This window comes from Clupea harengus, chromosome 6 (genome assembly GCF_900700415.2).
Source record: "Clupea harengus chromosome 6, Ch_v2.0.2, whole genome shotgun sequence".
NCBI lineage: Eukaryota > Metazoa > Chordata > Actinopteri > Clupeiformes > Clupeidae > Clupea > Clupea harengus.
The window spans coordinates 25,339,512-25,351,869 of record NC_045157.1 but is presented as its reverse complement, the minus strand read 5'-3'; the positions used below and the strand labels follow the sequence as shown (position 1 = coordinate 25,351,869).

At 38.4% G+C, this 12,358-nt stretch overlaps 1 protein-coding gene across 1 annotated transcript in view; it reads right to left on the bottom strand.

The window, feature by feature from the left end:
- Nucleotides 1-12,358, bottom strand: part of LOC105889148 (sorting nexin-1) — a 14,811-nt gene extending 2,453 nt beyond the window's left edge. Inside the window, exons 1-12 of the mRNA XM_012814940.3 lie at nucleotides 12,020-12,358; nucleotides 7,900-8,047; nucleotides 7,032-7,156; nucleotides 6,790-6,856; nucleotides 6,582-6,625; nucleotides 6,356-6,497; nucleotides 5,702-5,780; nucleotides 3,449-3,524; nucleotides 2,904-3,017; nucleotides 2,678-2,771; nucleotides 2,349-2,554; nucleotides 1,463-1,606 (exon numbers count right to left, since the gene is read on the bottom strand). Coding sequence (XP_012670394.2) covers nucleotides 1,463-1,606; nucleotides 2,349-2,554; nucleotides 2,678-2,771; nucleotides 2,904-3,017; nucleotides 3,449-3,524; nucleotides 5,702-5,780; nucleotides 6,356-6,497; nucleotides 6,582-6,625; nucleotides 6,790-6,856; nucleotides 7,032-7,156; nucleotides 7,900-8,047; nucleotides 12,020-12,139 — 1,359 coding nt within the window. The 5' untranslated portion in view covers nucleotides 12,140-12,358. The remainder of the gene's footprint in view (nucleotides 1-1,462; nucleotides 1,607-2,348; nucleotides 2,555-2,677; nucleotides 2,772-2,903; nucleotides 3,018-3,448; nucleotides 3,525-5,701; nucleotides 5,781-6,355; nucleotides 6,498-6,581; nucleotides 6,626-6,789; nucleotides 6,857-7,031; nucleotides 7,157-7,899; nucleotides 8,048-12,019) is intronic.

The window sequence follows — 12,358 nt, the reverse complement described above, 5'->3', positions numbered from 1 at the left end:
ACATGGCAAGATACTTTAACCCTCCTATTATGTTTGGGGTCAATTTGACCCTTTTCAATGTTTAACGTCTCTAAATAAATGATTGGCATAGTTTTTTTTGCTTCATATTTAATGACTTTTCCTAATCTAATGGGGAGAACTGGGTAAACACAAAATTAACATGATGATATGTTTTCAATGTCCTGTACACATGCTTTACGCATAGGTGTTGTTTGGGGTCAATTTGACCCCAGGCTGTTTTAATTGTATAAAATATATAAGAAATATAAACTTTTTTTATCACATTGATACTATTCTTGATTACAGAAATAGTTTTCTATTCCATATGTTATAGATAACAACAATATGTACTTAGAAATAATATGAAGCCATAAAACACCAGAAGGATATCTCTTTCCAATTTTAAGTCAATCAGTGAGATTTGATGGTGATCTGCATATTTCTCCATAGTAGCGTAACATGTATTCTGGATGTATAAGGGGGGTGGGTGGGGGTATTGTTTTATTTTTAAGGGCTATTTAGGTAGTCAACAAACAAACCTAAAGTACCTGACACATAAACTTGAGTAAAAAAAAATATTATAATCATTTTTTAGAGGTTTAAATTGCTGGGGTCAAATTGACCCCAAGCATAATAGATGTGGGTAAAATTTGAACATAATAGGAGGGTTAATTGATTGCACTGACGGTACGAACACATGCAAGTGACATGAAACGCTTCCATCGCTTTGAGTGGGCGTGGCATAGCATATGGAAATAGCATAACAGACTGGACTAGTGAGCTAGTTAGCAGGCTATCCAGCTAGTAGGCTATCTAGTCACTTGTTTTTATATCAAAACTGTCATTCTGTTAAAGTAAGCCCAGGATTAAATATCTAACATACCAGGAACAACAACAAACCCTTACAAGGCCATCCAAGCCAACGACCGAACGACGCCAGTCCTGCAATTTTCAAACCGTCAGAGACAACACCAAACAATCTGATTGGCCGCTGCCGACGAAAATCGTTCCTCATTTGCATAGGATTAAACTTTCCCCAACTTTTGTCGCTCACTTTGCCCAAATCGCTGGTCTACGACACAATGGATTGCCTCCCAACAGAAATGAATGGGATTTAGAATTTCTCTTCCATCGCTACGCTGGCATGTGTTCGTACCGTAAGAGAGGAACAACTAGTGTCATGTTTAAAAACACCAAAAAAATAACCATCTGGCATCTGCTCAAAAACAAAGGTAAGCCATCAACATTTGCTTTCACATACACATACAATTGGCCATAAATATATTGGTTAATTCAAAACAATGCCAGCCATGAAATCAAAAATGAAACAGTACGTCACAAATTCAACAACAATACCTATGAGGGTTTGTGGTCTTCTGGAGAGGGCCACAAAGAAAACATTCAAGAATTGTGTTATTTCAAACTTTTTAGTTGATTCACAATTTAAATGCCAAATAATTACCTCTGTAATCTCCTCTTTTGCTTGTTGTAATTTGTCAGGCTTGTTAGCCCACAGAAGTTTTGCCTCAACCTCTCGCTTCTTTTGCAAGGTGTTCTGCGCATCCTGCCACTTCTGCCAAGTTTTCATTCGATGGTCAAACGAATTCTGGAAACAAAGCCCAACCACACCCCAATAACAATAAATCAACCACAACTACATTCACATTTTAGAAGGAAAATACCAGCACTTGCAAGGCAGAACAAATTGTAGGTTACACATGACAAATATGTTTAGAAAGTGAAAAACCACCACTGACCAAATAAATATTTAGCAAAACATTTAAGTATTTTCCATTGATATTCTTGATGATATGTCTCTCAGTTAGGGAGGCATAAATTCTGTCACATGATAACTTTTTTATTTTTTTTTATTTTAGAAAATTAACTAATACCCTAAATCCTACTTCCTTAAAAAAATCGTCAACCTTTCCCCAAACCAAACAGCGGACTTGAACTGTTAAGTGTGGCATCCCAAGATGTATAGATAACTGTATGCAATTGTGAGAGTGTGGCTGAAATCTTATTGCACTAGGATTCTCCATAAAGATGCTCACCTAACTGAATGTATCGCTTTAACATAGCGCAATGTTGCTTTGTGAAGCTATTAAATTGAAGATGCAAGATTAGGTGGTAACTACATTTTCCCACCTACATTCACTCTAGGAAACAGTACTGCCACCTGTTAGACAGGTAGCTGATGTGCTCTTCTATGCCTTGTACAAACAAATTATTTTCTGGGTGAAATGGCATCTACAGGACAAGCAGTACTACTTTCTGAGACATGGGAGTAGACAAAGGCATGAATGGCGAGTCTGTGGCTTTAAAACTCTGAAATGTGTAACCCTCACCCGCACGGCTCCTAGCAGCCGTATGTAGTCGGCCAGCAGCTCTGCCAGGAGGAAGAAGTCACTGCAGGCCTGCTCCTGGTGCAGCTGCTCCATCTTGTCTTCCACCTCTGCTAGCTGGGACAGAGCTCTGGATAAGGCCGTGTTGTCTTCAGAGGTTCCCAGCATTGCCATACTCTTTGCAAACACAGCCGTGTTCACACACAATTCTTAACAGAAAAAAACAAGGCAACAAAAGCAGGTGAAAAGGTACCCTGATGAGGACCATTTTTTACTTGATAAAATGCCTTAGCAGCTATGCAACACAATAATGGCTGGGAGAAAGCTCTCACCTTTTCTGTGGTTGACAAGAGCATCCACCACTGCATGGAGCTTTCTTAGTTGCTGCTCCTCATTCTCCACTTCCTGAAACTTCTCCTCAAACCACTAGAACAGCCCGTGTATGGAACAGAACAAGCAGAGCAAACACTATGTGAAAAAAATCTCTAGAGTTGCATGCTAATCCTGCACTTAATTGAAATTACATATTTTATGACATATTATATTTATATTACTCACATTGTCAGACTCATTCATCTTGATTGTCATTTTGTTGACTGCATCTGACGCTTTGTTGATCATCTTTAGGAAGCCAGCTCCACTCAGTGCTTGTGTGCTCACTGCCCTAGGTAACTGAACACACATATCCACCTCCTAATATTGTTCTACTGCCCAGTCACCACATATTTTACAAGATTAGATTAGCAAGACACACTATTCTAAAAAAATAATTATCTGTATAGCATGTATTGTATTTCTGTTCTAGTTTTGTATTGTGGTTACTACAAAAATGTGAAAAGTATCAGCCCCAACTTCAAGTGTATCAGGAATTTATTTTGACATTATGCAAAGGGTTTGAATTCTTCATTAACCTTTAACATAGAAAAGTGTTTTTATTTATATTTATTCATTCATTAGGTTTTGATATGTAGAGACTGGGTGATGCTGGAGAACCTGATACAAGGCAAGTAACGGACAGTCTTTAAAAAAACACATAAAAACCAGAATGGCGGTTTTGAGAATGTTTATACCTCATGTCCAAATTTCCAGGCGCACAAACTGACCTCATCTTTCTCTAAAAACTCCCTGACATCTGGGTCTTGCAGCAAGCTCTGGTGAGACACAACTCTCTTCAGGTACCTAGAAAGAGGAAAAAGAACAATGCCATAAGCATTACAGTTGTCACATTACAAAATCCAAATGTCATATCCTGTGAATGGATACAACATGTCAAAGGAAACCACTGATCCAAGCAATTGAACGCGCTGTCAAAATTAAGACTTGAATGCAAATCTGGCCTACACAGCAACTGAGCCTCATTCATACATTCTACAACAAATTGGAGAGATTCTGCAAATTAACCCCTGATACAGCCACATTCATCCAATTTTGAAAAGTAAAAAAGTACTACTAGGCCTATGTCTGACTAATGGGGAAAATGAAATACCTCTAAAAGCATTTTCAATAATTAGCTCAACAGCAAAGACCAATGGCGACCGTGAACATGTCCAAACAAGGCCCAGAAATCCTTGTACTGACCAAATAATACTTTAAAACAAGTAAGAATAATACTATGGTCTGATCTTACTTAATAAATTACTGACTTCATAGATCTTACATCATAGATCGCATTTCTCTAATGGTTCAGTAGTGGTATAATCACTATTGATGAATTCCTAGCAAGGTTCTTCCGGAATGAAGACACACACTTATCACACAATAGTAACCTTTTTAGCAGGCAAACTGGTAAGCTATATTAGCACACAAGTGAGCAGGCTGAGCGGTGATCCGACATGGAATTACCCTTTTGGTGGTGCCTGTGAACAACATGTCTACAGGATACTTTTCCGCTGCATTGCCCCTTGATTTCAAAGGTGAGAGCTTCTTTCTATGGACACGTCGCTTTGAAGTCAGCTACAAGACTTTTACCTTTTACTGGTGCAGTTTGCCTAATGACACCGAAAAGAATTATTGCACAAGTGCAAAAAGGCAAGCCGTTTTTTTTGGATATGCCAACAAACTCATATAATATTTCAAATATATGAATGTATGGCCCCATCAGAGTAATGAGCTTCTGGAGGTATGGAGTTGCAATGGAGTTTTGCTAGTTGAAGTCATTGAAGATGTGGCACCAATAGTCAAGGTTTATGAATTTAGCATTATCATATTGGAGGATGCCATCAAAGTTGCAGGTCAGTGTGAATTGGCCGTTTTGTATGTCCCTACTCCGCATCCATCGCCTGGATATCAGCCCACCCACAGCAATCCCAATGAGCACGAGAGGAAATAACACAGTCCCATTCAGCACTACCTCCCTGGTCTTCCTTCTTCACACCAGACACAGACACTTCACACATGCACAGAGTAATGAGGGAAATGAGTGATAGCTAGTGATGAGGCGAGTCCCCAGCTTCATCCTCAGTGGCCAAGCCCTGTCTGCAGTTCCTGCTCAGAGACTAACACTGTGTACACTTATGTCAAAGTACTGGAAGACCATGTGGTGAGGATTTTCTTGGACAGGGTTTAACGCACTGGAGTTATGTTTTTATGTTTTTTTATGTTTAAAACATTTGTATGTTTTCCCCCCATCTAAAAACATTGATGCTACATATGCTATTAATCTGCCCAAACTCAGCAACAATAACCAAAATGATGTATTTAAAAGTAATTAAATAGAAATATTTGAAAGACTAAGATGAAGAAAGATTAAGGAATACAATTTACTTTTTAATGAACATTATAACCATGTAAATAGCTTGAAGAGTTTCTCTAAATGAAGTTGCTGTAAAAACAAAATCACAAGCCCTGAAGATTTGTAGCAGCTTCCAGATTGGACTTCTACAAAAATATCAGAATGATTAATTAGCGACTAGCAAAGTGTTTAATTACAAATTTCAGAACATATGCAAACTTTTCTAAAATAAAAGAAAGACAATCTGATTTTTCAGACCTCCATGTTTCCATCTTTGCACAGGTTGACTATGTGTGGACAAAGAGGGGAATGGTGCCAACCTAAAGCAAACTTCAATTCTGACTATGTGGGATTAAAGCTATACACAGAGTATGATATTTTAACAATTGGATGTCCTCGGCATGCACATTTCTCCAATGGGCTAAAAAGGTGCTACTGACATTGCTTGTCTTCCAGTTTAACCATGAGGAAACTGACATTGCTTGTCTTCCAGTTTAACCATGAGGAAACTGACATTGCTTGTCTTCCAGTTTAACCATGAGGAAACTGACATTGGTTGTTTTTCAGTTCAAACATGAGGAAACTGACATTGCTTGTCTTCCAGTTTAAACATGAGGAAACTGACCTTTCCAGTGCTGCTCTCCGCCGCTCAACAAACTCGCCTGAGGAGTGATCTTCTTTCCCCACTTTGACTTTAGTCATACCTAGCAAGGCAAACATCACAATTTCAAATACTATGACATGAAATAGAGGTTTACCTCAGTTAAGAATAGTTCAAAAGTGTTATATTTTCACATTAGATTTGCTGGAATCTGAATGAAAGTATGACTGCACAGCTGCCCCTTGTCCCCACTGGTGGTTTCATGTTGAATTGATGTTGACCTGAAACAGGTATGCTTTATTATGAGACCTGAAACAGGTATGCTTTATTATGAGACTGCTGTCTTCAATGTAAGCATTGCTTGCAGCCATTTACTCCCAGGCTTTTGAATGTTGACTTTTTCTAAGGCAACAGAAATGTAAAACACCGTCCACTTTTTCAATAGGCAAGCAGTTGCCTAACCTGTACTCATGCTGCAGGGGAGTAATTTTTAGGAATTTATTTTCACTACATTACCAGATAAACATCAATTGTGAGTTAATGGCTATTCCACTGATGTTTTCAAATTTTTAGACAAGTTTTTCCACATTTTTGAGGCAGGCTGTTCACTTAACAAACTAAGCTGCCAGTGTGAAAACCACATTCAGTTAAAGTTCAACTCCAAGATCAGTTTCTCACCCATAACGCTCTTCTCCGGGGGTGGAGGCACAATATACCCATGGTGCGAGTGCTTCTCCAAGAGCTTCTCATAGAGACCCAGGAAATCACTAAACCTTCTCATCACAGAAAATGTGGTGCTCTTGAACATGGGTAGAGTGGTCTACAAAAGGCCAGTGAGGAGCATAAAGTAAGTTCAAATGTTTTTGACCAACATGTATGTTCATAGATGTATGTTAATGCATACCTGAGTAGACACTTTATAAGCCATATACGCATTCATGCCATCTCCTGCAACAAGACATCATCAAAATTAAGATGATCATGATGAATTACACTCCTTGACAGGCATGATCTTTTTACTCCTATATGATATAAATAAAGATCTTTTTACTCCTATATGATATAAATAAAGGATCTTTTTACTCCTATATGATATAAATAAAGGATCTTACCAACTTTCTCGGGATTAGTCACTGCAATGTTTAACTCAAACTTGTCTCTACTCTCTTCCTCTTCCCACTGAAACATCAAAACAAGGAAAACAACTTTAACAGTTTCTTATCAACAGCACTTTGTATCAGCAAGATATAAATGGCTTATGTCCAATGTTGTCTTGTTGTTATTATTATTATTATTATTATTATTATTTACTGTGACTCTTAACAGCTTATGTCGGCCTTTATCTCAGACCTACCTCTTCCAATGATTTGTTTGCCACACTAGGCTTGTAAGGAATGTCCTGTATAGAAGGGTTTGGCCTTGAGATTTCCTTTCTTTCTCTGTTGTTAACCTTGTCAATGGATAACTCCACAGTTGCCTCTGAAAACAACACAAATTCATTTTTCAATTAATCTACAGACACCTTGGGCTTGAGAACAAAACTGACAATGATTTGATGAAAATTAAAATGCAAAAATTATTTTAGAATCCCCTCAATGACCTCTTCTGCCATCACCACAAAACGAAAAAGTAGGCTAAAACATAAATAAACAAAAATTTTGATTAGCCAATAAATGTTGTTGGATTCATCATGACAGCTCTGAAACGTGTCTGTCTGTGCCAAAGTCGGCAGACTCAGGCATACAAATCAGAATTTGGCAGACTGCATACTTTCTAGTCTAACCCCAGCTTGTGAGGTATGGCAGAATAGTAGGAGCAATCCAATGGTCAATGATTATTGTTCACTTTTGTTGTAACCTTTCTGTTTACAGTGAACTAGCTAGCACACTGAAACATTGCCAACACCATTTCAGCTATCAGCTAGCAGTTTATGTGCGCCATCATAGGTGGTCACTGATAAAAACAAACGACAGCAACAGGTACGTCCTCTGTACTTAGGTTTCCTCTAGCCTCGAAACATCTCAAACATAATTTAGCAGATGTTTCTCGATAATGAAAGTGAACCAAGGCTCAGGTAAATCGTGTAAAACCAGACCTGCTTTACTTTAGTTTGGACCACAGAAAGCATACCTAGTATGGAAGTCTGTCTTTGGTCTAAAGGCCATGAGAGTAACTGTACAATAGCAGTTCCCTGCACCATCCTACATCAACACCAAATGTACCTGCAAACAGATCTTGCTCCTCGTCAGAACGCAGGCCATTCGTGTCATGCTGGGGCACTATGTGGGACTGTGGAGTTGGGCCGGATCCCTCTTCAGTGAAGATGTCTGTCGGCATGTGGTTTACTGGGGTGCTGGAGGTGGATTTAATCTACATACAATTCAGAGATGGAGTACATTATTGGAATAATTAGGAGAAACAGAAAAAATACAGTCCAGTGGCACAATACTCAATATCCTAGCCTGGGTTTGTACTTCTGAGGCTCTGGGCTGTGTGAAGTGCTTTCTGTGAACAATTTCAATTGTTATTGGCACTATATAAATACATTTGAATTTAATTAAATTTGTGTGTAATTTTGTGTGTAGCGTTTACTGCAACAGCTTAATAGGTTTGTCTCAGGTAACCATGATATTTTACCTGTCAATTAGATTCAAATTGTATTTTAATCTAAAATATTTTTCCTTGACATGGCTTTTTATTATTATTCTGATCCTAGACAAAGGGAACAAACTGTATTTGGTGCAGTTGATGCACTGAAAAACCCAGCAAAATCAAACAGGTGAACGAAAGCTTGTCTAGCTGGGCATTGGGTCATCGGTAGAGGGTGGATATATAAATGTATTACACGGCTCCTCAGAATGTTGCCAAAAGTTCAATTGAATTGAATGGGCCATTTCAAAGTTCGGAGGTCTGATATTTCTTTATAATGACTGCTGCCATTGGCAATGGGTTTTGTGCTTCTAATTTCATATTTCATATCATTCTGCAAGTAGTCCGTTGACTTTTCATAACAAAAATTCTTCAAGAATATAGCATGTAAATAGAACAACTGATGAAAAGGAGAGTGTTTATGCTGTCTTACTGTAACTGTGACAGAGAGATGAGCATACCTAAACATTTTAGGTACTTTACTTCCTGCTCTCAAGTGAACAGGACACTTTTCGCACTGGGTAAATAACATGTTATCTGGAGAACTAACAACTGGCAAGATAGCATGCCAAAGGATTTGGGCTTCGCAACAATGCCTCGTCCAATATTTGTACATAAAGGGACACCTCAGCGGTCGCTCTCCCTTTTTCTACCTATGTGTTCTCATTATGTGTTCTCCTCATATTTTGTTATTAACTATTTACAGGCCTCCAAAACATCCAGCTAAACTTTTCCTTGGTGAGCTAAGCAAACTATTACTTGTACATAATTTGTACAGATTTTGATTGTTTTATTACATCATGGGGATGTCAATTTGCATGTAGATAATCCAGAGAACAGTTATGCTAAGGAACTACATGCACTACTTTATACCTTCAGCCTAACACAGGATGAACAAGGACCAATAGGGTTGGGGGCGATCAAAAATCATATCCCAGTATTTTTAGGCTGAATATGATACACAGTAGGGCTAAAGCGGTATAGAAATGTCCTTACCACGGTATTCAAAGAATGCCATTGTGCAGTAATACTGCAAACAAAGCCCCCTGTATTTAATTATAAGCCTATCTCCACCAAGGAGGTTATCTTAACAGGATTATGCAAAAAGTACCAGCCCGACTTTCATGAAACTAGCTGGAAAGGTGTAGCAAGGGCCAAGGAAGTGCCCATCCATTTCTGGAGCGGATCCAAATTATGGTCTGCACTTTCTGAGCGCCCTTCGAGTTAATTAATTTACCTGTCCCTTATACTATGTTGAAATTGTTGAGCTGAAAGAATTTAACGATTATTAATTACAAACACTGAATGGTATGACTGTCGTGTTGCCATGATCACTGTCAGGCAGCACGACTCTATTACCGTATTTACCATAGTATATGCACAAACACATAAAACTACCGTACATGACAATTAGGATACATTGCAATCACTAGCGAAACGGCCACTTATAGTTACACGTCACATGTCGTATTTACGTTTAATTGAATGCAATATTTACATTTAATGTTTCCACCAAGTGATGATAATAGCCCTGTATGATTATAATCTGCCATCAAACATGTATATCTCTATTCTTCTAAAGAGCTGCAGTAGGCAAAGCACCACAATGAATTTTTGTCCACAGATATTATGCTAGCACTAAAACCATATTGCCTACAATAAACACCACTTCAAGTGCCTTGGACGAAACCAGATATTTATTTCACAATTATTATTATACTTATTTCATGGAAACATTCCAGACGTCAGAATTACAGTGAAATACAGAACTGCCATCACTGGCCACTGTGGGGTCTAGAGGGACCTGCGCAGACGCAGAGGGAGAGTGGGGCCACTGTGGGGTCTAGAGGGAACTGCGCAGACACAGAGGGAGAGTGGGGCCAGCTTGCACGGAGAGTGTGAGAGAGGAGAGAGGAGCAAACTGGCACAGCTTTCCAAAAGAAACAGGTTTAATGTAAAGCGACATCAAACTATATCGGTATAAACGGTATTGTCTCGTCCTATGTCTGATTTGAAAATATATCAGTATCCCTTATAAAGTCCATATACCACTCAGCCCTAGGGGCCATCTCACTCTCTTGATCATACACCCTGGTCATCACAAATGTCTCAATATCTCTGCAACTGTCTTATCTGATCATTTCTGTGTGTTCTTTGAAGTGTCTATATCCCCACACATTCAGAACAGATCGATGACTGTAAGAAAGAGTCTCATAAATGATCACCAAGACACCAGTCAGACTCTGTAGATGATCTGCTGAACAATTTTTATTCAAAAATGGTAAATATTATGGATGACACAATATTAAGACTGTCACCGACAAACACAAAGTACCATGGAAACAACATCCAACTGTACACTCCTGAAAAGAGAGTGTAGGAAGACTGACAGAAAGTTGTGCAAATACTAACTCTAGATCCACTATGAAATCCATAAAGAGATGCTTCACACATTACTGAAATATGCAAAGCAAAACAGTCCTTTTTCTTTAACATCAGTAGAAATAAACTGAACTTCTCTCTTTTTTTTTGCCCACCAACTTCTTCACGTCCGTTTTTCACTTCATAGCAGTAGACATGCTTAAAATTGTAAATGTATCGCTACTGTGTGGCACATTCCCCGAAAACTCAAGCGAAAACAGCGATTGGTAACGCTAACTACAAGAAGCTTCTGCTCACCTTGTGAAATTGGTGACACATTAGCTAAGTGACTTGTCCATTATATTTCACTGTTAGCAGAGGGATAGCAACAGACATATTTTAGAGATCAATGTGGAGATGACACATGCATTTTATTGAACAGTTAAACAGTTACTTAACTACCACGGGCATTATTGTCAAATGATGTTATTTCCCCAAACCCCATTTATAAAACCCCATAGGGATTGTTTTAACCGGAACTTGGACAAATGTTAATCCACCGCACACAAAATGACAACAGACACATGTTAATGTATTGTTCAAACACTATTGGTAAAAAGTTAAAAAAAAATTGGTGTACATTTTTTTTAATTCCTACTCCCTTATATTTTGATGTAGAGAGATTGGCCATTGATGTAAAGTGACAATGTAAACAAGCCATGGCAGTCTGATGTTCACCACACATTAAATGGCTAACAACAGATACTTCAATTAACTTTCTAATTTCTCACTTACACTTTCTCTTTATTCATGATTAACCTCCCTCATAGTTCTAAAACCAGCCAGCAAGGAAATGGTGAAATCAGACTACACTATCAACTACAGTAAGCAGTGATCAAAAATTGCTACTTGCGAACTTATATACGTCACCCAAAACTCTGCGCCTTATAACATATTTGACATCTGTTCTGTGAATACTTTACATGCTACCTAAAGCAAAAAACTGATTCCTGTTATCATTACTCCACAAGAAATCCGATTGGACCATTTTTGACAACTATTGAGACACCGCAGGACCTCACATATGGCCCACTTAGCATACTCTTTGTAGCAAAGACAACTCTGTGTTGTAAATTATATTTGCTTGATATGTTGACTATCAGAAGAATCTTAGATGTTTAACTAACTTTCCTGCAGTCTAGCAGGCTTTCCTCCCAGGTTTACCTGCAATCTGAACAAGCTAACTGAAAGCTGAATAGTCAATCAGACAGGAAGTTTGTTTGAGTACTTACAGCATTTACACCCGATAGTAACTTGACCTTGTATACTTACACTGCCAGTGAAAATGTCTTCACCCTCATCGTCACTTTCCTCTTCTAATTTATCCGAATTTATTTCACGGTCCATAGGCTCAGGGAATGGCGGTGGATTACGCTCTGTGCTAGCCTCCATACTTTGAAGAGTAGCTGTTAACGTTAACGTTTAAATGTGACGAAAACTACTGTGTCTATTGTAGATAATTATATTGAAACTCACAATTTCACTTGAAACTGTAACTGACAAATGATACTACGATCGAATTAATATCATTAACCAAACCTCTACATTTCAGCATTTAATTTAGCACTTATCTCCCTCCTTCTTCCCCTTTCTTCTGTACTGAATCATGGG